At 49.2% G+C, this 27,271-nt stretch overlaps 3 protein-coding genes across 3 annotated transcripts; all 3 read left to right on the forward strand.

Annotated features, from left to right (window-relative positions):
- Nucleotides 1-2,845: 2,845 nt before the first annotated feature.
- On the forward strand, nt 2,846-4,546 carry LOC129388078 (solute carrier family 22 member 13-like). The gene has a single exon (XM_055078104.1). The coding sequence runs from the start codon at nt 2,846-2,848 to the stop codon at nt 4,544-4,546; it is 1,701 nt and encodes a 566-aa protein (XP_054934079.1).
- A 9,527-nt stretch (nt 4,547-14,073) lies between these two features.
- LOC129388079 (solute carrier family 22 member 7-like) lies at nt 14,074-15,927 on the forward strand. Its single transcript, XM_055078105.1, has one exon. The coding sequence runs from the start codon at nt 14,074-14,076 to the stop codon at nt 15,925-15,927; it is 1,854 nt and encodes a 617-aa protein (XP_054934080.1).
- A 5,138-nt stretch (nt 15,928-21,065) lies between these two features.
- On the forward strand, nt 21,066-22,904 carry LOC129388080 (solute carrier family 22 member 7-like). The gene has a single exon (XM_055078106.1). It carries the CDS (start codon nt 21,066-21,068, stop codon nt 22,902-22,904), a length of 1,839 nt encoding a protein of 612 aa, XP_054934081.1.
- Nucleotides 22,905-27,271: the final 4,367 nt, after the last annotated feature.

Consider the following 27,271-nt stretch of genomic DNA (forward strand, 5'->3'; position numbering starts at 1 on the left):
CTCCAGGTCAGTGAGCATGCATTGCAATTGGTCCCCTGAGTTACTAAGCAAGGCAATATCATCAGCGAATCGCAAGTTACTAAGGTATTCTCCATTAATTTTTATCCCCAATTCTTCCCAATCCAGGTCTCTGAATACCTCCTGTAAACACGCTGTGAATAGCATTGGAGAGATCGTATCTCCCTGCCTGACGCCTTTCTTTATTGGGATTTTGTTGCTTTCTTTATGGAGGACTACGGTGGCTGTGGAGCCGCTAGATATTTTTCAGTATTTTTACATACGGCTCGTCTACACCCTGATTCCTTAATGCCTCCATGACTGCTGAGGTTTCGACAGAATCAAACGCTTTCTCATAATCAATGAAAGCTATATATAAGCGTTGGTTATATTCCGCACATTTCTCTATCACCTGATTGATAGTGTGAATATGATCTATTGTTGAGTAGCCTTTACGGAATCCTGCCTGGTCCTTTGCTTGACAGAAGTCTAAGGTGTTCCTGATTCTATTTGCGATTACCTTAGTAAATATTTTGTAGGCAACGGACAGTAAGCTGATCGGTCTATATATTTTTCAAGTCTTTGGCGTCCCCTTTCTTATGGATTAGGATTATGTTAGCGTTCTTCCAAGATTCCGGTACGCTCGACGTCATGAGGCATTGCGTATACAGGGTGGCCAGTTTCTCTAGAACAATCTGCCCACCATCCTTCAACAAATCTGCTGTTACCTGATCCTCCCCAGCTGCCTTCCCCCTTTGCATTTCTCCCAAGGCTTTCTTTACTTCTTCCGGCGTTACCTTTGGGACTTCGAATTCCTCTAGACTATTTTCTCTTCCATTATCGTCGTGGGTGCCACTGGTACTGTATAAATCTCTATAGAACTCCTCAGCCACTTGAACTATCTCATCCATATTAGTAATGATATTGCCGGCTTTGTCTCTTAACGCATACATCTGATTCTTGCCAATTCCTAGTTTCTTCTTCACTGTTTTTAGGCTTCCGCCGTTCCTGAGAGCATGTTCAATTCTATCCATGTTATACTTCCTTATGTCAGCTGTCTTACGCTTGTTGATTAACTTCGAAAGTTCTATTCTAGCTGTAGGGTTAGAGGCTTTCATACATTGGTGTTTCTTGATCAGATCTTTCGTCGCCTGCGATAGTTTACTGGTATCCTGCCAAATCGAGTTACCACCGACTTCCATTGCACACTTCTTAATGATGCCCACAAGATTGTCGTTCATTGCTTCAACACTAAGGTCCTCTTCCTGAGTTAAAGCCGAATACCGGTTCTGTAGCTTGATCTGGAATTCCTCTATTTTCCCTCTTACCGCTAACTCATTGATCGGCTTCTTATGTACCAGTTTCTTCCGTTCCCTCCTGAGGTCTAGGCTAATTCGAGTTCTTACCATCCTGTGGTCACTGCAGCGCACCTTGCCGAGCACGTCCACATCTTGTATGATGCCAGGGTTAGCGCAGAGTATGAAGTCTATTTCATTTCTAGTCTCGCCGTTCGGGCTCCTCCACGTCCACTTTCGGCTATCCCGCTTGCGGAAGAAAGTATTCATTATTCTGATATTATTCTGTTCCGCAAATTCGACTAATAACTCCCCCCTGCTATTCCTAGTGCCTATGCCATATTCCCCCACTGCCTTGTCTCCAGCCTGCTTCTTGCCTACCTTAGCATTAAAGTCGCCCTTTAGTATAGTGTTTTTGGTTTTCACTCTACCCATCGCGATTCCACGTCTTCATAGAAGCATTCGACTTCCTGGTCACCTGCCACCCTCTCGTTAATGCTATAGAATTCCTGTATGTTACCAGCTATATTCTTATTAATCAGGAATCCGACTCCTAGTTCTCTTCTTTCCTCTAGGCCGCGGTAGCACAGGACGTGCCCGCTTTTTAGCACTGTATATGCTTCTTTTGGCCTCCTAACTTCACTGAGCCCAATTATATCCCATTTACTGCCCTCTAATTCCTCCAATAGCACTGCTAGACTCGCCTCACTAGATAACGTTCTAGCGTTAAACGTTGCCAGGTTCATATACCTGCAGTATACCTGCATTGAACTTCTACCTCCACAGGTCTGGTCTGGTCCCCTCACCATTATGCTCATTCTGTGGCGAAGCGGAGACAATCGACCATTTCTTGTTGTCTTGCAGACGGTTTTCTATTCTAAGAAAACGACTACTCGAAATGCCGCTTCGCTCTATTGGTCTAACTTTATCAGTGCCTGTGATCCTATCTTTTGGAGCCTTCATTGTTGGGTTCAGCCACAGAAATGTTTGCTTGGCGATCCAAAATTACCTAATTGAAACCAATCGTTTTCCATGTTAGATTGATCGTTCTCCCTCCCTACCATAGCTTTCTTTTATTTCTTATCTATTATTAATTATTATTGTAACTATTATTATTATTTTCTTATACCCGGTTTTCATCTGATTATCTATTTTTTTTTCTCCAGACACAAAACGTTTACTTTTAAGCTCACACGCCCAAATTGTTAACTCCCTTGTTTCATTATTATTTTTAGGCACCTAATTAAACCGCCCGATTCTTGGCCAATCCCCCACTGTGGGTATGTGCCACGGCCACATAGGACAACAACAACAACAACAGCTAGCCCTCGTCAGGAATCCTTTCTTCCGAGACAGTCCAGGACTACTAAACCAGAAGAGCAAGACCTCAGAACCAGGCGATGGACATCTTTCTCCCCCACCGACTCGCGGGCGCCGATCTCCGAACAAGCGAGTCGTTTGACTGCCAGGAAGCTTTTGGTTACAGCCCTTTCCAGAGGAGGATGCTCTTTCTTATTCTTTTCGGACTCTTCTCGGCTCATTGCCAAACCGTGATGATTTCCCACGTCACCGATGACGTCGACCATTGGTGCAAGCCACAAGCCGGTTTCAACATCTCTGCAGCCGATTGGAAGAATATTGCCATACCGGTCGAGGCCGACGGACGCTTCAGCAGCTGCCGCATTTACGAACGCTGCATGCCACCCGCTGAACACGGCGATTCCGCTGAGCATCGCAACATCGGCGCTATTCTAACCGCGGCCGACGAGTGGTACAACCGATGTGTACAGGACACCAGCGACACACGCGTCGTGCCCTGTGAAGAGTGGGACTACGACGTTAGGACGCCCGAGGCAAGTGCGGTGAGCTCTTGGAACATGGTGTGCGACCAACGTTTGCTTCCGGCCACCCTTGTCGCCCTGCACAACACCGGCGCCGTTGTTTCCCTTATACTGGCCGGAGCCTTCGTAGACTACGTCGGCAGGAGAGTCATACTACTGTACTCCGCCGCAGCGGTAATGACCTGCATGGTGTGCACCTTCGCGGCGACAAATTACGTGCGCTACGCTGCGGTGCGCTTCCTTGCAGGGGCCAGTTTCGCGGTACACACGATTTTTACCTGCCTCATACCGTTCGAGGTAATGACGCACGCGCACAGGCCGCAGCAAGTGCTCCTCGTGGCGGCTCTGGGCCTGGCGTTATGTGAGGTTTGGAGTGTCATCATCAAACCCATGGTCATCGACTGGCGTCTGAAGCAGGTCATGTTCCTGGCCCCGACGGCTCTCCTGCTCCCGGCTTTGTCTACCGCCCGAGAGTCGCCTCGTTGGCTCGTCGCGAAAGGAAGACTGGACGCGGCCGAAGCAGTCATGATGCAGGCTGCCGAAACCAACAATACCCCGCTTTCTGTCACTGCCTGTCTCGTGGAGAAACTGAGAGAACAGATGAAGAACCATGCAAGTCGCGATGGTTCGGACACGGAAGACTTGGTCGACTATCGCTCCCTCCGGCGTCGAGCGTTAGCTATGTTTGCCGTTTGCTTCTCCATATCTTTTGTTTTCTACCTCGATGTCTTCTCGACAGCGCAGTATAACGAATTTCGGATCCCATGCCTCACGGTTGTCGTCACACTCACAACATACGCGGGGATGCACTTCCTGATGACCGGCGTCGCCCTCGTCAGAGTGCTCAGCGTGTGCTTCCTGTTGACGGGCGCCATTCAATGCGCGCTGAGTGTGGCGGTCGGTACTGGATACGTCATGATCAGCAAGACCTTACTTGTCCTGTCCAAGGGCGTCTCTAACGTAATCCTTGTACACTGTTTCACCTACGTCCTGGAACTCTTTCCATCCGCAGTGCGCGCCGGTGTCGCCTGCTGGGCATTCGCCTTCGGGCGTGTCGCGGCCATGTGCGCGACAATGACCCTCATCCTGAAGCCAGCTGGACACGAAGACCTGGTGTTCGCCGTTGCGGGACTTTTCCTCTTCGTCTCCTTGCTCGTCATCCGGCTCCTTCCACGGACGACAGTGGTGGAAGAAGCACGAATCGTGTCCAGACACTCTTCATACTTCACCAGGATGTCCATGAATTACATGAAACTAACCCTCGTACAGAGGATATTGCGCAATAAGTCCAAGACCGGAAGCGTGGAGAGCTCGAAGTCATCCAGCAAGAAGAGCGGGAAAAGTGGTAGCAGCAAAAGTCCTGGAAGTTTTAATGTGTCTCGTCGATTTCGAACCGAGGAAATCATGGAATGAAGCCACCGGAAGCTTAGCATGAAATGACTGAGCGCGATGTCCTGTTGGCGACATCAAAAAGTCGCTTCTTGAGTTCGTATCTGCTACATTAACGATTTTAAATGTTCATTTGAACTCAGCCCAAAGAAAAGCACAAACTTATGTTCTAACTTCCTATCTGTTTTGACGGTACAGAGTATTTCTGTGTGTTTCGTGAGCGTTCGTTTTTACCTGACAAATATAATTTTATCCTTTCGATAGCTAAAGCATTGGCCCTCTGAAAGTTGATGTGTGTTTTTGACCACGAGACTATTGAAACTTAATCAGAATTCCAGGCTGCACGTTGGCAATGGGAAAAAAGGACCATGATTTTTTCCATTGCGAATATATACATAAATTCATGCACAGATGTTTTAATGACTACGCGCACGTATAGTACATATGCATGCCCCCCTGACCAAAATTACTGGGAATAGGGACTTCCCGATAAAGGAGACTTTGTTCCTCGGTCTACAAATGTAACTTCAAATTGAAGACTACAGTCCAAAGTGATTTCCACAGTGGTGGGACTACCACTGCGCCACAGTTCCCCTAGTAAGTTAAATATGAAACTATAGTGCACCGAGCCATGCATGCAATGAGATGCAATGAAGAAGGCGCGAAGCTAATCTTCAAAGGGGGCAGAAATAAATGCCGCCGTCTCTCCCGCAAGACGAAACGGAAGGTCGAGACGTCTATACGAAATATGGATAGTTGCTCTATCGGCCACATAAATAAGCTGTATCGGGCCTGGCAACCAGGGTCCTCAAGCTTGGACACCATGCTGTGTAAGCCTGTCAGCCGGGAGGCTCATATAAAGGCGCAAGAGTCCAATAAATCGTATTGTTACTCTTCAGCGCGGCCAAAAATAATTGACGCCATAAATATTTCGACCACATAAGGTTCCTTAACGTGTAGCTAACGAATGTTTTTCCCTTCGCCCCGTTCAACTGCTGTCTCCGCGATGGCGATCGAACCCGCAACATCGAGCTCACCATCGCAACGACCAGAGCCAGAAAGCTGTACCGCAACGAGAATGGCCAATCTGTGAGTGTGGCATCTCCATAACCTTTACAATACGAAAGTTTCTTCTAATGTATAGACGTAAAGTAGGAATGACAAAATACGGCAGTTTTCAGTTGCATTGCATACAGAAATTAATATCAAGGGTAATAATAATAAAATAATATCAAGGGTGGTTATAGTAAGCCGCAATTGCTGCTCTGCCTTCCTTCTCGAACATGTCAGAAATTTTCTCTTAATTTTTTAAGCAGGGAAGGCGCAGTAGCTCTAGCCAAGGGTTTCGCGGGAGGCGCATGCCTTTAATCTAAAGTGTCTCCACGTTATTTGCACGCACTACCGCATGCGAACAGTACACTGGGCCTATCCTGAAGGCATCGCCTCTTTGAGTAGACCAACTCATGAGCTAGAATTGTGCCACAGGAAACCTTTACAAAATGTTGAAAGTGTTCTCTGAAACACGTGGTATAACGGGCGACAGCATTTCTGCTGAATGCGCCTATGTTTCTTCGACACGAATAGATGTTTATTTTGACTGTTACACAACGTTAAACAAAAGTCTGCAAGGTTATCAATAAAGAAAACAAATACGCTCAGTCAGCCGAGCCGCATTCGAACCAGCGACCTATGGATGTTCTCTAGGGATGAAACCTCTACAGTCCGCCGCTCTAAAAACTGAGCTATCGACGGCACGGTGAGAACGTGTCTACCGGCTTGTCTGGACTGCACAACAACGTGACTGAGTAACGGCATAATGAAGGCCTGGCACGTGGCACGCAGTGCGAAGGTGGCTCTGGAGTGGCAGCGTTTGTGCTTGAGAAGAAAAGAGCGATTGCGCGCCTTCTATGCGTCTTCCTTCCTTTGTAATCGAGACGTGTTGTCGATAACTGCTAAAACCACACGATTAAACGTAGTATAAACGCGAGTGTTGGTTGAGTTTCTTCAACGAGTGCCTCGTTCTCAATATGGATGATCGACCAAGAACATAGGATCATTCTTGGATATAATTAGTCGAATCTCAAAACAAACCCTAATATGAAATTTCGAATATATCAAGACAAGAGAATGAGTTTACATTTTTCAATATTCGAGAATTTACCAAGGGAGTCATCCTGATTTTTTATGAACCTCACAACAGCTGCAACAACATCTGTATAATAATGTCCTTGAGAGCAGGCTTTCAAATATAGAATATGGGGAACGGCTAGATTCGATCCACCACCGTGAAATCGTCCCACTGAAGTATGCTTTCTTAATCGAGAGAAAGGGCGGCATGACAAGAAGTATTCTACCGTCTCATCCTCACCACAATAAGGAGGAGGGCGCTAGACCAGATATATGCAGAGAATAGATTAATGAAGATATTCGACAGATGAATTTGGTAAATAGGCGGCAGTTTTGATTACTGTCGTCTTCCTCCTCCGTTCCTTCTAAATCTCCAATGAAAAACGCTAACTTGAAAAACGCTAAAAAGAAGAACGCACGCGTCATCCATCTATTCACCCATAATGGTTGCCACTGTATACACAAAAGCGCAACGACGATGGACGAGGCAAACTTAGGAATGCTTGCTTAATGCTTGCTTTCACGGAAATGAGTCCTGCTCCTGTTGAACAACAGCTGGAAGCTTTAGCGAAAATCTCAAGAAAAAGTGGATTGTACTGGTTTTGTATAGATGTCACTCACCGCCCCAAGCTGGGAGTACCAGCCCAGATCCAAAAAGTCAATCCTGGAGTTTTGTTCCAGCCACTCCAATTTGATCAAGAATGGTATTGCTCTCTCGAGCCTAAGGAACGCTTTGTGGAAGTCGTGCCACCGCAAAGTAGGCGACAGCAAGTCAGGGCAAGAAGCCCGCCTCCAGATGGCGGCATTCCCACATTCCGTCATATCCTCGTCGGGAAAAAAAAATTGCCCGAGCGATTAAAGAAGCAGGCAGCGAGAAAGGGCGCACGTGAAGATATAGAGGCACTGAGAAAGAAAAGCTGGCCGTCATCCCTTATGCCCATTGCCTTTCGCATAAGTTGAAAAAGTTAGCGTATGGCTATGGCGCGGATGTCGTTTTGGCTACGGAGAACAAGGTCGCCACCATTTCTTCAGCCGTGCGCAGGCGTAGTGGAAGATCAAGCAGCTCCACTACAGATGTGAGCGATCGGTCAGGTTCCAGTGTTAATCGCGCAAACGATTTCGTTTTATCTTCAATTTCAATGGTGTACATAGTGCCTTTCTGGTGTGACAAAACGTATGTGGGCCAAAATTTCCATTGTCTAAACATTAGGCTGAAGAAGCGTTCGAATTCCGCAAAAGAGATTACGCACACACATATTGCAATGCATATAAGAGACTGCAATTCACGAGGTAAATGGACACCCAAGTTTGAAAATACAACAGTCCTTTATAAGCAAAAAGATCGAACAACGAAAGAAGTTGTAGAGGCCCGCTAAATAAATAAAACGGGGGCACGGTGTGTCAATCATGCTTCCATAGCGCTTCATGACACTGAAATATCTTGTCTTGATACGGCCTAACACGTGGCAATTTTATTGGCGTGCTAACACCGATTTATATTCATCTTTCTCGAATTTTCTTGTTCATTTTTCTGCTTTTATGTCCTTTGATGATATCTGATGACATAGGACATGTTGGGCTTATAAAGCTTTTACTTTACGAATAAACGTTCAGTTGCAAGTACGTGCCATGTTCCGTCTTTTCTTGTGCCTCAACTTGTGCCCCATGCAGTAATTCGCACTCTAAATTTAGCCGTGCTTCGATACCAACTCACCCATTTTTCACTTTTGATCAGTTGTATGCAGTCGTGAGCAACAGTTAGATGACCAATGATGTCAAGAAAAATGACTTTTTTCTTTGCCGCATAGATAGGCCAGCTGACGATGTTGCACAGCCTATGGGTCTGTTCGTCCATTGGAATTGAAGGAATTCCATGTTGCAGAGCTGCGCTAGAAGCGATTTATGGGTTTCCTTTTTTTTTTTTTTTTTTTCCTCCGGCGGTGGGAATGCAAGCTGTTGCTGTACCATCGTATTCAATTCAAGTGCAACGTGCGAGACGTGGCCGGAGCTACGCTCCATGAATAAAAAGTGGAGTGGGTATCCCGGTTGCCGCAATGCGCACACCCCCTCCGTTCCGTCGCCTGGTTATTACACAGAGCCATAATACACTGGCCCGCCGAGTAGCTATCACTTCATCGGGACAAGCAAAAGAAGACAAAACGAGAGTAGTATGGACTCTAGACCAGAGGTTTCGCAGTGGTGAAGCAAATTCCGCTAAGGGAGAAGGACGTCCGCAGAGGAGAGCCTCTTTTTCACATTTGACCCATCCAAAATGTCCCCAGAGAGATATCTTGGGACTTCCTGCTGTGGAATCTTGCCTTTGCGTCACCACAAAATATGGGGCTTTGCGTAAATACTAAGGAGGAACGACGACAACGTGAGCACTTCACACTCGATGACCGCGGACATTCGCTGTCAAAACGCTGCATTAAGGCAGCAGCAGCGAGCGAAGTGACCTTCGTGCTGCCTATCCCTTCGACGCCAACTGTGCGGTGAGAACACAGTGTACACAAAGCTACGAAGCGTCGCCCCAAGTAGAATGTGCCCCCAATCCGGACCGCTTTCTAGATAAAGCCCGCGCGACCACGTGGCCGAAGTACAACGCCCCCCTCCCTGCGCCGCCGCCGTGCGCCCGACGGAACTCGACCCGCTTCCTCCCCTTGCGCACGCGATATTGAGACGCCGTCGTCGGCTCGCCGCCGCACGCTTTCACTCGCACATACAGCGTACGCCGCGCGAAGACGGTGTTATCACGAGACGAACGCGGTACGTATGCACCGCACAACAAACCGGTAGCAACTGACAGAGCAAGTCAACCCAGCGTGACTCCGCCTACCTTCCTCTTCCGCGACGCTTCGCCTCGTTTCTCTATCCCCACTTCGCTCAGCGTTACCTAAACATTCCTCTGAGTGGAGTCATTGTGCAGTGCGTACAGAGTGCTCAATTCCTGCTTGCCCCGGCGCAGGGTTCTCTTCACCTACGGGCGCCTTGCTCATACGCTTGCTTCGCGGCATCAGACAGACACCACCGATTTCACAAGCCAGCAAGTTCCGCTTGCGCGTAGAAAACCGCGCCGTGGGAGACACTACGGTGGTACCGCTGACGGGGTGGCACCGTTGAGTACGGCATGGTGGCAGTGTGGTAAGGAGAGCGTCCTCGCGTTCTTCGCTCCCGCCAACCAGCGATTTAAGGCGCTGTCGTTGAGACGTTGCGCCTCTGGTCACAGCGTCGGCGATCAGAGGCGGTGGCTGACGCTGCACGGGTTTCCGAATGCGTTTCTTGAGGAAGTGTCACTCGAAGCACCGGTTGCCATGGCTTCCGCGTACAGGTAAGGCATGGTGGCAAAAAGGACCGCCGCCCACTACAGTGTTCAGTATATTGCCGCAAATAACCACCTCCCTCCGCCTGCTTAACATGTTCTTGAAAAGTGATTGGGGTTGGTTCTTATATTTCTCTTCGTTATCCATTAATAGCAAACGTTTAGGCAGCGCAACTTCAGGCATATATGCGTGTCAGTCATTGTGTTCAGAGTGTTAGATTACCGATTTTAATTCTCAGATTTCAGTGTTGTGGTTGTCCATAGTGCCCATTAAATTTGAGAAGAAACGAGCAGACAAACCGGGGCCAGCGCGCAGGCCCAGGCGCCCTCGTCGTTCACTTGCTTCGCGGCTTCAGACAGACACCGCCGATTTCACGAGCTGGCCAGTTAAGCTCGCGCGCTAAATGCGTGCAAAGTGCTGTGCTGTTGGTGCTGAAAACTGGCACGTAGCAGTTTCGGCCTTTCCTATTGTATGCCGATAGGCTAGAAATATTTTCCTGTTGAAAAGGTTCTGCAGATCCCACACTCACACATTCACCCTTCTCGTTGCTGAAGCTTTCTAGCTCTGGTTGCTCGCGCTGATGAGCTCCATGTCACGGGTTTGATCCCCGTCACGGAGATAGCAGTTAAATGGCGTGGGTAGTGAAAAACGCTCTTTAGCTTCACGTTAAGGTACCTTATGTGGTCGAAATAATGCTGTAGTCATTTATTTTAGTCCGTGCTTCACAATCCCTGGTTTTGGGGCGTAATACCACAACATTTCGTAATAATATCCCTCGTTGCAGTGGACACGTGTTTTGAGCGTTTCGCTGTAGCGAGGAACATGATTAGTTATTCCTTATACTCGCAAAGAATTGAAGCTCGAAACCACAAGTACTTACTCGATTGCTTTCTCGGTAAGTCTTAAAAAGAGAAAAAATTGGAGGATGCTTAAGCTTCACCTTTAGGAGTGCAACGCGACAGCATTCGAAGATCCCGAACTGCTACTCACGCTTCCAAGCCAGTGCAGCTTATATAACCGCAATGTTTACCGGGAAACACTGGTGGTGAACGCCACGCACTAAGGCGAACTCTCTGGTAGAAACACGGCCTGTTGCGTGGGCCGATACTGGAGGTAGTGCACAGCCGCGCGAAATCTCAAACGGCAGCTCGATAAAAGGTCTGTGTACGCGTTTCCGTATAACAAAATTAATTTCTCTCGTATACTCAAATGAAAATCCGACGCTATCATGTCTGTAGGTTGCGTGTAAGTCGTACTTTACTAATTTTCTGACGCATTTTACTCAGAGATATTCAATCAGTTCAATAACGCCTCTGCGCCACGCGGAGGACCTGTGTGGTTCGAGAGTAGTTTTCTCTCATAGACAACACCGCCGGCGCCGACAGCGGATTTTCTGAAACACAGGCCCTTAACGCTATGACATCAAAATTTTGTGGCAGTATATCCTTGGATATTCCATTACATTTTAACCGAATAAGGCAATTTCTCTTCGAATTAGAAAAAAAATTCATTGCAGGTGCTGGGTATCGATCAAAGTACCTCTCGCACGCTAAGCGAGCGAGCGCTCTACCGTCCGAGCTACACCGCCGACAAGCAATACCGGTAACGTAACGGCTTTTCACTCCGTACCGCTTTTCGCGTAAAACTACGTCGAGCGGAGAGACCGGAGACTTCCGGAGGCAACCGGTTCGCACTTTAATGACGTGCTATATTCGAATCACTTTTACGGGCGAGAGATGTCAGTGAGAGATGCGGACCGGATGAAGCTTACTCACCTATGAAGAAATTTGCAAACATTTGCGCGTAAGTCCATGCAGCGAAACGGAGGCTTCATTCGTGTGGCCACTTAAAGGCGCGGTCCAAATCTTCTTCCGATGCGTAAGTTTCCCAACGAATACTTATTGATTTATTGATTGATTGATTGATTGATTGATTGATTGATTGATTGATTGATTGATTGATTGATTGATTGATTGATTGATTGATTGATTCTGTTTACAGCCAAAAGCATCAAACGGACTACGTGTATACGCGTAGTGATGGACTGGACAATAACAGTCACTTGCTGGGTTTTCATGCACCTACTTATCGGTACACGAGCGTTTTCGCATTCCACCCCCTCGCAAACAGTGCCGTTGCAGACCCGAATGGAACTCGCGGCCTCTTTCTCAATAGCACAACGACTACCATACATAGCCACTAGGCCACCGAGCCGGTCACCTAGTGTCACTTTGAAACGGCTTATCAACCAAAACACGTCATTTGCTTCGGACGCATTGGACGTGTGTGTGCTCTTGCCGGTCCGCGCAAGTGGACACCTCAAAACATCTTTTTCGCACGGGTCGATACCTTACACTCACGCGACCATCCAATCTATAGGTGAGAAGGAGGAAGGTTAGCGTTGAATTTTACTGTCGGTCACCAACTTCAGCTCCCCCTACCCGGCTGGCTCCTCCTTATCACAAGTCTGCCTTGGAATACGAGCACAAGACCACTTAAACAATTCAAGAAACTCTGCGACACTTCGCAAAAGCGAGGTCGAAGAAATTAAACGATTCAAATACTCATTAGAGTTGGACGAAATACCGCACTGCCTTCATTCTTTCCTTATTAAAACCTGAATCAATACGATTCCCGCTTTATTTTTTTATATTTATTCATTCTTTTATTCATTCATTCATTTATTTATTTGCATACTCTAAAGGCCCGGAGCCACGATAAAGAGAAGTGGTGAGTAAATACGTAGTAATTGGCAAACATCTCGGAAAGCTTTCGGCGTAGCTGATGACACCACGAAGACACGAATGTGGCTCCAGTCGTCGGCGGCCGGTGGTACTAATGCCTGAAAGTAAGCGCTGATGTCGCATGGTCTTCCACTACCAGACCTTCAGTGCGTAATGAAATGTCTAATGGACATAGCAACAACTCATCTTTAAGGTAAATTTTTGTGCTGTAAACCTCAATGCAGTACAGCAGGCCTACTAACTTCAGCTTTAATTAATCTCTCTCTCTCTGTTTCTCTCTCTCCCATCACACGGCAGACATACTGATCAAGCATGTCTGCCTGTATCAACATGAATTACGTCAGCATGGCCTTTCCTTTTCCCACTTTACCCTGGGCAGAGTAGCAGGCCCCAGGCAAAGCTTTACCGAACGTCTTCTCTGCTATCTCACATTAGGAATGTTCCCTCATCCCTCTTGGCTGCTGGGTATGTGTACGATTTCGTTCTGTCTCCGAATAGGTAATTTGCGAGTAGGCCGCTTGGGCCATTTCGTATGTGCCACTGGGTATGAATAGACATGTGCAAGAATAGACAACTTGGGTCCCTGAATATGTGCAACTGGGCATGTGTCACTGGGTATGTGCCCGAATATTCCGCTTCGCCCATTCGGTATGTGCAAATGCAAATGTGAAACTGAGGATGTGAACATCCCCCAGAATGGGTATGCGCCACTGTGCAGGTTCCCGGATAGACAAGCAAAAGAGGAGCCGAGGGGTTACTTATCGCCAGCATAAAATTTGAGGAGTCAGCTACAGAGAAGCGGAAAAGCCCGCATCAATAACAGTCGAGTGTGAAGAAATTAGTGTAATGAATGGGGCAATAGCGCTCATTCAGTGTGGATCGTTGAGCAACAGAAACGTGAAGATGTCCTTACAAGAAAATTGAGCGAATCGACTACATAGAAGGGAAAAATCAAACAAGACCGCGTGTCCCTACACATCGCTTCAATTCTATTCGGATGAACGTCTGCATTAATCATGAAAGGAGTTCCAACGGATATTTTTTCAGACAATCATGGGATAGTTCTTAGATAGCAGCACACCAGACTAATAGGACACGTTACTATGATAAACATGGTAATCTAATTATTAACGGATAAAGTGAAATCAGCAATCAGCAATCAGCCAAGTAGTAAACGCAGATGCCAACGCCGTGCAAAGGCGCGCGACAACGTGACAGGTTGTATAGTGCATGCGCTGAAGCAGAAGAAGAAGAAGCCTTCTTTTCGGCAGGTCCGCACAGCTGGCGTTTAGTGAAAATCTTCAATTCCAATACTGTTCAAGACTGCTAAGCCCGGAGGGCCTCACCTGAGAACTGGGCGATGGACGTACTTCTACCCCACCGACTGGCCGGCGCCGATCTCCGAACAAGCGAGTCGTTTGACTGCGAGGAAGCGTTTGGTCACGGCCCTTTCCAGAAGAGGATGCTCGTCCTCATTCTTCTAGGAGTCTTCTCGGTTAATTGCCATACCTTGGTGATTTCCCTTATCACCGGTGACGTCGACCATTGGTGCAAGCCGCTCGCTGGTTTCAACATCTCTGCAGCCGATTGGAAGAATGTTGCCATACCGATCGAGGCCGATGGACGCTTCAGCCGCTGCCGCGTTTACGAACGCTGCAAGCCACCCGCCCAGCACGGCGATTCCGCTGAGCCTCACAAGATCGGCGCTGTTCTAACCGGGGCCGACGAGTGGTACAACCGATGTGTACAGGACACCAGCGACACCCGCGTCGTGCCCTGTAAAGAGTGGGACTACGACGTTAGATCGGCCGAGGCCAGTGCGGTGAGCTCTTGGAACATGGTGTGCGACCAACGTTTGCTGCCGGCCATCCTTGTCGCCCTGCAGAACGCCGGCGGCATAGTTTCCCTTATCCTAGCCGGAGCATTCGTAGACCACGTCGGAAGGAGAGTCATGCTACTGTCCTCCGCCGCTGCGGTAGTCACCTGCACGGTGTGCACCTTCGCGGCAACAACTTACGTGCGCTACGCTGTGCTGCGCATCCTTACCGGGGCCATTGTCGCTGTACACACGATTTTTACCTGCATCATACCGTTCGAGGTGATGACGCACGCGCACAGGCCGCAGCAAGTGCTCCTCCTGGCGGCTCTGGGCCTGACGTTATGTGAGGTTTGGAGTGTCATCATCAAACCCATGGTCATCGACTGGCGTCTGAAGCAGGTCGTGTTCCTGGCCCCGACGGCTCTCCTGCTCCCGGCTTTGTCTATTGCCCGAGAGTCGCCTCGTTGGCTCGTCGCGAAAGGTAGACTGGACGCGGCCGAAGCACTCATGATGGAGGCTGCCGGTACCAACAATGTCCCACTTCCTGTCACGGCCTGTCTCGTGGAGAAGCTGAGAGAACAGATCAAGAGCCACGCAAGTCGCGATGGTGCGGACATGGAAGGCTTGGTCGACTATCGCTCCCTCCGGCGTCGAGCGTTGGCGATGTTTGCCGTTTGCTTCTCCATATCTTTTGTTTTTTACCTCGATGCCTTCTCCACGGCGCAGTACAACGAATTTTGGATCCCCTGCCTCACGGTTGTCGTCACAATGGCCACGTACGCGGGAATGCACTTCCTGATGACCGGCGTCGCCCTCGTCAAAGTTCTCAGCATCTGCTTCCTGTTGACGGGCTTCATACAATGCGCGCTGAGTGTGGCGGTGGGCGCTGGATTCGTCATGATCAGCAAGGCCTTACTCGTGCTCTCCAAGGGCGTCTCTAACGTAATTTTTGTACATTGTTTCACCTACGTCCTGGAACTCTTTCCATCGGCAGTCCGCGCCGGTGTCGCATGCTGGGCGTTCGCCTTCGGGCGTATCGCGGCCATGTGCGCGGCAATGACCATCGTCCTGAAGCCAGCCGGACACGAAGACGTGGTATTCGCCGTGGCGGGACTTTTCCTCTTCGTCTCCCTTCTCGTCATTCGCGCTCTGCCACCCACGACAGTGGTCGAAGAAGCACGAATCGTGGCCAGGCGCGCATCAGACTCCACCAGGATCTCCATGGATCACATGAAACGAACCCTCGTACAGAGGATGGTACGCAAGAAGCCCAAGACCGGAAGCATGGAGAGCTCCAAGTCATCCAGCAGGAAGAGTGGGAGGAGTGGTGGCAGCAAAACTCCTGGAAGTTCTAAAGTGTCTCGTCGATTTAAAACCGAGCAAGCGCCGGAATGAAGCCACTGGAAGCTTAGTATCAAGTGACTGGGCATGGTGTCGTGTTGGCGGCATCGAAAAGTCGCTTCTTGGATTCGTGTCTGCTATAATTATGCTTTTAAATGTTCTTTTGCACTTAGCCCAGTGAAAAACAGGAACTTTCTTATGTTCTAACCTCCTATCTGTGTTGTCTGCACAGAGTATCCTTGTGTGTTTCGTGCGTATTTTTTTTTACCTGGCAAATATAATTTCCATCATTTTGTTAGATAAACATTGGCTCTTTGAAAGTTTATGTGTGCCCTCGACCGCGAGACTACTCAATCTTACCTCAGAAGTCCAGGCTGCAAATTTGGAATGGAAAAAAAGGAGCATAATTTTTTGCATTGCGAATATATACATAAACGCATGCATACCTGCTTTAATGTCCACGCGCACGTTTAATATATATGCGCACTCCACTGACCAATATTACTTGGAGTAGGGATTGCCCCGATAGAGGCGACTTTGTTCCTCGGCCTACGAAGGTAACTTGAAATTGAAAACTAGAGTCCAAACTGATTTCCACAAAGGTCGGACTACCACCGCGCTATAGTTCCCCTAGTTACTTAAATATGAAACAGTTGCGCACCGAGTTATACAATGAGATGCAGTGAAGAAGGTGCGGAGCTCATGTTTGTAGCCAGGCGCTTTCGAAATTAATGAAACCACGAATGAAATGCAAGGTCCGTACGCAACCGCGTGTTGTTTAAGAAGAGTAAGCGTATTAAGCATTTTCTCCACCGGTCGCTTTTAACAACCATGGAACAATGATAAATAAGATCGTCCCCTTGTTCTTGCCTGTACGTATTGTTGTATCACGGTACATAAATAATGCACGTTTTATTGCCCTATTTGCCTATGTAACCAGTACGCTGACTACTATGGCCAACATTTTGAATACAGCGAGTGCACCGGAACTTTTGTTAAATTTTCTTTCGAGACAGTCGCACCGCCAGATAGCAAACAATTAGCTAGCTGCTTCATTTGGTTTATTTATTCACTTATTTATTTAATTTATTTATTTAGTTATTTATGCGCGGATCGTTTTCTTTGGCTTTTAACCCATTTTCTGGGTCAACGGCCTTTTTCCGCTGAAGGCTCGTGGTCTCACGGTACCGTGTTGCAGTACACGTTCAACGTCGAAAGTTCTTTTGAGGGCAACTCCGGCGATTTTATTTTTACTGCAACAGGGTTACGGCAATTTCATGTTCCTGAGACCTTCCTGTCTAGTATGACGTATCAGATAGTGGAATTTATCAGCAAATTGGAAACTAACTTTATATAAGCAAAACAGCGCAACAACAAAATTTACATCTGGCCGAGCATTCGAGCGAACCCCTTCATGTGACGTAAATGTTAGTCAACGAAAACGGCGAAGGGCAGAGACGCTCAGCCGATTCGTGACCGTGCCGGACCATTGCCACAAGGTCTTCGGGTGACAATGTCAGCCGCACCAGCTTTTCGGAGCTGTCTGACAGTGACAGCTCCTATTCCGATGAAATCGACAGCTATGAATCATCGTTCGCCTTCGACATGCCGCCAAACCACCAGCGTCAAGCGCAACCCATCGCACCGCGATGCAACACAAATACCTAGGGTAAGCCCTAACCACTGATTTGATGCGGGCTGCTTGCTATATTAGGCGTTTTACCCCCTCCTCCGGGAATGGTTTCGGTGCGCCTTTTTCAATGTTCCTGCACGCGTCATTTTTTACGCGCTAGTGCAATGTCCCCTTATACGTATAGCTCAGGATCGTCGAATCAACTACGCCGTCCTCACTCGTCTGCGCGTGACGTCATTTCCGTCATAACAAAATGCAGTCAGTAACTGAGAGGAGGCGAGGCAAGTGGTCCGAGGCGACTGATGAAATCGATTTGTGAAACATCCGTGACACTCTGCCGCCTGCTGTTATTAAAGGAATTACGGAAGTGTGCAGAGAAACACACCCGTCCGTTGCCCTTTTAGATGCACGGCTTCTTGTTCGAGAGCTTCGTGGTGTCCGAAGTTTTAGACGCCACGCTCCCCCTTGGCGCACTGTTTCGCGTTTCTGCGCCGCCTGGTCTAGAATGTACTAGAACATACTGGGAGAGTGTCGGGATCGACGCGCGAATATATGGACAGAGCGTGAAGCCTTTGCTGCGAGCAGCCGCCGGAGGCTGTGCTTGGGTGAACCCGTGGACTTTCTCTCCTCAAATAAGCGGCGGGCATGAGATACACGCGTGCTTTCGCCATTAACGCGATAACACCGGTGACATTAAAATCGTACGACGCTGCAAAGTAATCCTGGTGGGACTAGCCACGGGAAAGTACGCGTTTGCGTCTTACGTGATGATTTATATCTTTCCCTTCCACGAGTGCAACTTTCCCATCACATTGGTCGTGTCGCGACTCACCATTCTGAAAGCCCCGATTCATTGTGCCACGTGACTCGTGCCTCGCGAATTCGGGAGTGACCTGGCGCTAGCCCTGCCAGCTCCAACTGCGGCATGGGTTTCCATAAGACGTGGGTTCTCCTTGTTTCGTGTGTCGTGTTGCGTGGCTGTTCAACGCTGAAGTAAATGGCTTACCCATCTGCGAAACACCTATCGAGTGTTCCTTCGCCAGGAAGAACGGACTACCTGTCGACAAGGTCATTTTGGGGGTGACAATGAGGCGGTGATAACGAGACGGAGTTAGAGTACGCCCCTTTCGGGCCACAAAGAACAGGTAAGAGTTTGAGCTCTGGGGGAAAACGGAAGAATGCGCCCCTCATTCAAACATAGTGGTATGCAGCGGCCACGTCTGATGAAGCGCTGCTGACGTCAGTTGCTTTTTCTCCGGTCAACAGAAGCGTGCTACGCTGAAGAACGCTGACCTCCAACTGAGGGAAGGGAAGAGCCAAAAGTGGTCGCCTCGGAGATTTTCAAGAACCAAGACAGCGGTTCGTCTCCTGAAGCTAATAGTACCCACCGGCCGGGGGTCCGATGATTGCTTTCATTTTATTCTCCCTTCTGGGTTATTAAACAGCCCCGATACGCAGCTTAATGTGTCATGTCATCTGAAGCCTTCACCTTGTTCTAACTAAAACGTTCCAATTTTTGCAACGCAACGTCGTCATCTCTACTTGGTCGCCTTGTACGTCTGGCTAATGGCACGTTTAGCTGTGACCCCTACCATTTAATCAACGCCGGATGGGTATCCACCATCCCAACAATCCACATTCGTTGCGCGCGCAGTTATACGTAAGCGGGATATTATAAAGGAGTAATCAGTGGTCTGATCAACGTGAGGCATGACGTAATGTATGATGGGAGAAATTGGGACGACGAGCACAACCAGCCCAACGTAGTAGATGTGTTTATAGCGAGCGTCTAGTTCACGTTGTCACTTGGCCCTTCATTTTTTTTTCTCTCTCTTTTCGTCAGGACCGAAACACCGCTATAATGCAGCCCTAAGTACCGCTTAGGTGTCATAAATGCGTTTGCTAATTAAAGGAAACACCCTATCGACGTTGTTAAAAAAAGCTTGTAGAAACTAGACCGATCGTTTGAAATTGAATTTTCGAAAGTGCTGCCCTATGAGTTACGCTGGTGCATTGAAGCAAGGTTGAACAAATTGCCGAAGTGGCAATGTCCGAAATTCTTGGGTATGCTTTGAGCCAGCTCTTTGATCAGCTGTATTGGGATTTCCATCTGGTCCTACTGTCGTGGTAGAGATGTCTCATCTCTTCTGTTTATGTAAAAGCTTTCTAAGTTAATTTTTTCAATCGCTCGGGCTTCTCTGTTCCTGGAGCTGGTTCAGCCTGAACTACGATTTCTTGCTTGCCGAAGTTATCACCAATAACCTGTTGTCCATGTTATCGCCGAACCTTGTGCATTCACACTGTATTCGCGAGACGAATAGGTTTGCCAATTCTGGAAGGTACGCAAGGCACGAGCGATTGTACCCACTGAGTGTGTATCCGAAAAGACATGTTGGCCCATTCCGTATGTGTAATGGGCACGTAGCACTGGGTATTTAAAAAAATAGACAATATGGGCTACTTCAAAGTGGAATTTCAGTGCAATTAGCATTCTTTCAGAACTAAAGGCATTCTTCAGTATGTCTGCCTGGATCGAACATCCTTTGCGTCAACTTGGTCTTTACTCTTCTTACCTTTCCCTTCGCAGAGTAGCAGGCCACACACAAAGCTTTTCCTGCCGGCCTCTCTGCTTTCTCACATTAGGAATGTTCCCTCATCCCTCTTGGCCCCTAGGTATGTGCGCCATTTTGTTATGTCTCCGAATAGGTAATGTTGGAGTAGACCGCTTGAGACATTGGGTATGTGCCCCTAGTTATGTGCAAGAATAGACAACTTGGGTCACTGAATATGTGCGACTGGGCATGTGTCACTGGGTATGTGCCCGAATAGTCCGCTTTGTCCATTCGGTATGTGCAAATGCAAATGTGAAACCAAGTATGTGAACGTCCTCCACAATGGGTATGTGCCACTGAGTAGGTGCCCCGATAGGCAAGCAAAAGAAGAGCCAAGGTGCTACATCACGGCATCATAAAATTTTAGAAGTCAACAACAGAGAAGGGAAAAAGCCAGAATAAAGAACAGCCGCGCGTGAAGAAAGTGGTGAAAAGACCCGAATAGGACAACAGCGCGCATTGAGCGTGGATGGTTGAGCAGCATAAAAAGTGAAGGTGCCCGTACCAGAAAACTGAGCGAAATCGACTACATAGAAGGGAACAATGCAACAAGACAGTCTGTCCCTACCTGGCTTCACTGTTATTCGCATGAACGCCTGCATTGATCATGACAGGAGCTCACCGAATATTCTTTTTAAAGAAAATCACGGATTAACATTAACATAAGAGCACACCAGACTAGTAGGACAGGCTCCTAGGATAATTATGGTAATCGCTTTATTAAAGGATGAAGCGAAATGAACTATTTTTGGTTCACCAAGTATAAAGCGGAGATGCAAACGCTGTACAAAGGCGCGTGACACTGTGATTGACTGTGAAGTGCGCGAGCTGATGAAGAAGTGTTCGTTTCGGCCCCTCCGCGCCGCTAGCTCTCGTCTCTTTGAATCGTCTCTTTGGATACCGCACAGCACTACTGAACCCGAAGAGCGACATCTGAGAACCAGGCGATGGACGTCATCCTACCCCAGCGACTGGCAGGCGCCGATCTCCGAACAAGCGAGTCTTTTGACTGCGAGGAAGCCTTTGGTCACGGCCCTTTTCAGACAAGGATGCTCGTTCTCGTTCTTCTGGGACTTTTCTCGGTTAATTGCCACGCAATCGTGATCTCCCTTGTCACAGGTGACATCGATCATTGGTGCAAGCCGCTCGCCGGTTTCAACATCTCTGGAGCGGATTGGAAGAATATGGCCATACCGATCGAGGCCAATGGACGCTTCAGCCGCTGCCGTGTTTATGAACGCTGCAAGCCGCCCGCTGACCACATCGATTCCGCTGACCATCGCAAGAGCGGCGCTGTTCTAACCGGGGCCGACGAGTGGTACAGCCGATGCTTCCAGAACACCAGCGACCTACGCGACGTGCCCTGTGAAGAGTGGGACTACGATGTTCGGACGGCCAAGGCCAGTGCGGTGAGCTCTTGGAACATGGTGTGCGACCAACGTTTGCTGCCGGCCATTCTTGTCGCCCTGCAGAACGCCGGCGCCGTTGTTTCCCTCATCCTAGCCGGAGTCTTCGTTGACTATGTCGGAAGGAGAGCCATGCTGCTGTCCTCCACCGCAGCGTTAGTGACCTGCACGGTGTGCACCTTCGCGGCCACTAATTACGTAGGCTACGTAGTAGTGCGCTTCCTCACCGGGGCCAGTGTCGCGGTACACATGATCTTTACTTGCCTTATACCGTTCGAGGTGATGACGCACGCGCACAGGCCGCAGCAAGTGCTCCTCCTGGCGGTTCTGGGCATGACGTTATGTGAGGTTTGGAGTGTCATCGTCAAACCGGTGGTCATCGAATGGCGTCTGAAGCAGGTGATGTTCTTGGCCCCGACGGCTCTCCTGCTCCCGGCTTTGTCTACCGCCCGAGAGTCGCCCCGATGGCTCGTTGCGAAAGGAAGAATGGACGAGGCCGATGCACTAATGATGGAGGCTGCCGACACAAACAACGTCCCACTTCCTGTCACGGCCTGTCTCGTGGAGAAGCTGAGAGAACAGATAAAGAACCACGCAAGTCGCGAAGGTGCGGACACGGAAGACTTGGTCGACTATCGCTTCCTCCGGCGTCGAGCGTTGGCCATGTTTGCCGTTTGCTTCTCCATGTCTTTTACATTTTACCTCGGCGCCTTTTCGATGGCGTCGTATAACGAATTTTGGATCCCGTGCTTCACGGTTGTCATCACACTGGCGACGTACGCGGGGATGCACTTCCTGATGACCGGCGTCGCACTCGTCAGAGTGCTCAGCGTGTGCTTCCTCTTGACGGGCTCCATACAATGCGCGCTGAGTGTGGCGGTGGGCGGTGGATACGTCACGATCACAAAGACCTTACTCGTCCTGTCCAAGGGTGTCTCTAACGTAGTCCTTGTACACTGTTACACCTACGTCCTGGAACTCTTTCCATCGGCAGTGCGAGCCGGTGTCTTCTGCTGGGCGTTTGCCTTCGGGCGTGTCGCGACCGTGTGCGCGGCAATGACCCTCGTCCTGAAGCCAGCCGGACACCAAGACCTGATGTTCGCCATTGCGGGACTTTTCCTCTTCGTCTCCCTTCTCGTCATCCGCGTCCTGCCACGCACGACAGTGGTGGAAGAAGCACGAATCGGGGCAAGGCGTGCTTCAGACTTCTCCAGGATGGCCATGGATCACATGAAACGAACCCTCGTGCAGGGGATATTACGCAAGAAGTGCAAGACTGGAAGCCCGGAGAGCTCCAAGTCATCCAGCAGGAAGAGTGGGAGGACTGGTGGCAGCAAAAATCCTGGCATTTCTAATGTGTCTCGTCGATTTCAAACCTAGCCAATGCTGAAGTGAAGCCACCGGTAGATTTGTATGAAATTACTGGCCGCGATGTCCTGTTGGCGACATCAAAAACTCGTTTCTTGAGTTCGTATCTGTTATAATTATGGATTCAAATATTCTTTTGCACTCATAACAATGAAAAGCACGAACTCAATGTTCTAACTTAATTCCTTTCTGCTTCGACGGCACAGAGTATTTTTGTGTGTTTCGTGAGCGTTTTTTATATCTGGCAAATATAATTTTATCCTTTGGACAGCTAAAGCATTGGCCCTTTGAAAGTTGATGTGTGTGTTTGACCACGAGACTACTGAAACTTACTTCAGAATTCCAGGCTGCACGTTGGGAATGGAAAAAAGCATGATTTTTTTTCATTGCGAATATACACGTAAACGCATGCACACATGATATAATCACCACGCGGACATATATATGCGTAATACCCTGACCAAAATTACGTGGACTAGGGATTCCCCGATAAAGGCGACTTTGTTCCTCGGCCTACGAATGTAACTAACTTCAAATTGAAGGCTACAGTCCGAAATGATTTCCACAATGGTCGGACTACCACCGTGCCAGAGTTCCCGTAGTAAGTTATAAAACTAATGTGCACCGAGCCATGCAATGACAGAGAGAAACAACATTATTTAGTCGCCTGTAGAACACCACCATTACTAAACGGCGCCGCGACGTGGGTCCCGGACGTCTTGTCAGCGGGTGGTCTCTACTCAACCCCAGCGCGTGTTACTCCCGCGGTCTGTCGCCCTGAGGGCGACAGACCCGTCGGTTTCGCTCGCCCTTTGTAATTAAAGAGCCGCCGGAACTGCGGGACGGCTCAGGTTTGGATTTCGTGGTCGTAGCATTCCGCCGCAGCCGCGAGTCACGGCGGAATCGTTGAACTTGTCGAAACTTCGTCGGGGAACTTTGAGCAATACCATAGGATGTGCGTCTGGGTGGCCCTCTCCCGCTGGCACACGCAGCACACATCACTCATATACTTTCGCGTACAGATGATTCATTAACACGGGGGTGGGCAAGGAACCAGTTTGTAATTGTCTTAACAGCACCGCCTCCGCTCGGTTCAGCCCCGTGTGCGGGGGTGGGAATGTGCTTCGAGCCAGGCGGTGAAACTGTTTAAGTGCGTTGAACGTCGTCATGCGGTCCATGGCACTGCACAATGTTGGACGGTCGGTTGCGGCGGCGCGGTTGGTTAGCGCTCGTGCCACTGAGTCTGCCATCTCGTTGTGGTTATCGTGCTTCTAGGACGTATTGTTGCCCGCGTGCTCCGGGAACCACTTGATTTTAACATACCTATTCTCTCGTTGCAGGTCAGTAGTGCACAGAACGCGCACAGCCTCACCACAAACTTTGTCCTTGGCATAATTCCACACTGCCCTTCGCGAATCCCACAACACCGTCTGGCACCCGGGGTCGGCAATGGTCTGGGCAATGGCCACCTCCTCCTGACACGCCTCTCGGACCCGTAAGCTTGCCGCTGCCCTCGTCGCGCGCCGTACGACGCCTCGGTGACCGTAGCTACGAACGCCGCGCTGTCTCCCTGATATTCTGCCGCATCCGCGAACCTTGCGTGCTCGTCCTTGGCGTGAAAGTCGATGAGGACCTTGGCCCCCACCGCTCTTCTCTCCTTGTTAAACTCCGGATTCATGTTTCTCGGGATGAGGTCTACCCGAATCCCGCGCCGGGTCCCGTCCGGGACAGGAACGTCGCTACTCGCCTTTTTCGCCCCGGGCGTGAAGCCGAAGTATTGAAGTATGCGCCTGCCGGCTTCGGTCATAGAGAGCCACTCCAACTGAGCGGTCCGTTGCGCTTCCGCAATTTCTTCAAGGGTATTGTGTACCCTCAGGCTCAGGAGCTTGTTGCTGTTCATACACTTGAATAGTCCGAGCGCCGCCTTGTAAGCTCGTCGGATTTGGGCGTTGATCTTATTATTTTCACAGTGCAACCAGTTTTGCAAGGCTGCAACGTAGGTGACGTAGCTGATTACGAGGGAGTGCACAAGCCGAATCAAGCTTTCCTCCTTCATCCCGGCATTGTGGTTTGCGACACGCCTGATGAGACGCATTGCGTTGGTAATGTTGGCTGTGACGCGAGAAATGGTCTCGCCGTTGCGCCGTCGCTTGTGTATAATCATGGCGAGCACCCGGAATTTGTCGACCTCCGGGATCACTTGGCCGTTCCTCGTCACGATCTTGATAGCCTCGTAGTCCCTCGCTTCGCTCTTGTTAAGTATTCTTGGTAAGTCTTCTTGGTTCGCTCTTGTTAAGTTCGCTTGCTTGAACTGCTCACCAAGCAGTTCTGACTTGCTCGGTGAGCATATCAAACCGGAACCGTTCAGCTGGTCTTCGATAGCGTCGACGGCTTCTTACAGCGTGCTCTCAGTGTGCAATGCAATGCAATGCAATCCTTGCTTCTGATGCAATGAGATGCAATGAAGAAGGCGCGAAGTTCATTTCCAAAGGGTGCAGAAATAAATGCCGCAGTTTCGCTCGAAAGACGAAAGGTCGAGACGTCTGTACCAAGTTTGGATAGTTGTTCTATCGACCACATAAATATGTCGGCATTGTTTGTAATTAAATTAACGAGCATGGTGTCATTCGCACACAGGCAAACGTGAACACAAATCGCTTCGATGACGGCGGACACTCTCTGTCAACACACTGGCGAGAGGAATCGCGGCAGCAGCCGCGAGCGAGTTGCCTTTCCTACTGCGTCTCGGTTCAACACGAACTAAGCGGCGAGAACACATCATACATGCATAAAGCCGCCAACCCTCCACACGCCTAGACACTTTGCCCACCTCAGATGGCTTTGCAGATAGAGACCACGCGGCCACGCTCAGCCGTGCCATATACCACCGCCATAGGAGTAGAGGCCTCTCTCCCGCCTCATCGTGGCACCTAGCCTCTCCGCCAGCGGCAAGCGACCTGCACGCGCCGTCCCGATTTACACCTTTACTTTCCGCAGCTGCGGGCGAAGTAGCGTGAGCCATCGCTCCTAGATCACGCCGCCGACTGTGAGCTATTCGGCGAGAACGCACGAGCAGCAGCAGCAGTAGCAGCACACAGCCACGGTCCGCAAAAGAGGCGCAGGGAAGGCGGTCGTGTGCTCCAAAGAAAGAACCGTTGATTGTGCAGCCGTATTCGAACTAGCGATATATGAATGTCCCCTCTGGGTGCAAGCTCTACAGACCACTACTCTTCTTGCTGAATGGTCGAAGGAGCATCGACCTCCACTGTAAGCTATGTAGAGAGATCGCTACACTAAACCATATTATCCGCGGCTGCAGGAAGAAAACACACCCCCCCCCCCCCCCGCGCCCCCCGACTCTCTCATGGCCGCTCCCTCCTCGCCGGGACAAGCCAGGAGGATCAGCTACAGGCCGTGAACAGAGCCGGGGAGGTGGCTAGAAGGCAAGACACGACAGGCTACCGTCCCCCCTTGAGCGACTCTTTTGTCGAATAGTTTTACCTACCTACCGACCTGGCAACCAGATTGAAATTGAAAGCGGAAATAGACAACCACGAGCCACCAAAAAGAAAGCGAGAGAAACAGAGACAATGGATTAGATGACAAAAAAATGGAAACAACAAGGACCATGGAGATTTACAAGAATGAGAAGAAATAAACCATGAGAGAAAATCCGTGCAATAACACCAAGTGAATTCCCTCCCGATTTGAAGCTTGAGATGATTTCCTAAGGACAAAAGCATGCAGGAGCAAATTTTCGCAACTAGATGACGCATGTGTAGGCTGAACAGCAAAATCCAGAGAACACTCAGGACAGGCTAATAGAATGCGAAGGAATTCACCCAATGATACTCGCAGGTAACTTGCACTTTCCAGAAGCGCATGGATTTAAAGTGGACAGGAGCATCAACCGGTCTGCAGTCGAGATAAGCAAGCGTCGTTAGGAGTACTGGTGGGAAAAAACCAGAGAAGAGATTCATACGACCCGATCCGTAGCAGGCATAGGTAGTGGTACAAGGTAGACAGAGAAGGTTTGAAGAAATGGACTAAGATTGAAGAGATTACACAAAAATGCCCGAATGAAAAAGCATGTACAGCATACTTCAATAATTAAATTAGGCTACCTGAATATTTGTCAAAACCGCGTTTCAAAGGGGATCCTCATACGTCATATACATCAGAGTGTTCAGGTATTTGTAGAGCAAAAAGATTGATATCAAGTAGAGGAAAAGAACTAGGAAGCTCACCGCAGCTATGCGACCGGTATGTTGAGCAACATGGCGACAAAAAACGTCAAGCGGAAAGTCATAGAGGCTGAGATAATCTCAGGGGTGGTAGCAATGGAAAAGAAACCCGCAGTGAAGAATTACCTAAAAAGA

This window comes from Dermacentor andersoni, chromosome 10 (genome assembly GCF_023375885.2).
Source record: "Dermacentor andersoni chromosome 10, qqDerAnde1_hic_scaffold, whole genome shotgun sequence".
In the NCBI taxonomy this organism is placed as follows: domain Eukaryota; kingdom Metazoa; phylum Arthropoda; class Arachnida; order Ixodida; family Ixodidae; genus Dermacentor; species Dermacentor andersoni.

Coding starts and splice junctions, on each gene's coding strand:
- LOC129388078 (XM_055078104.1), top strand. CDS start 2,846: ATGATTTCCCACGTCACCGATGACGTCGACCATTGGTGCAAGCCACAA.
- LOC129388079 (XM_055078105.1), top strand. CDS start 14,074: ATGGACGTACTTCTACCCCACCGACTGGCCGGCGCCGATCTCCGAACA.
- LOC129388080 (XM_055078106.1), top strand. CDS start 21,066: ATGGACGTCATCCTACCCCAGCGACTGGCAGGCGCCGATCTCCGAACA.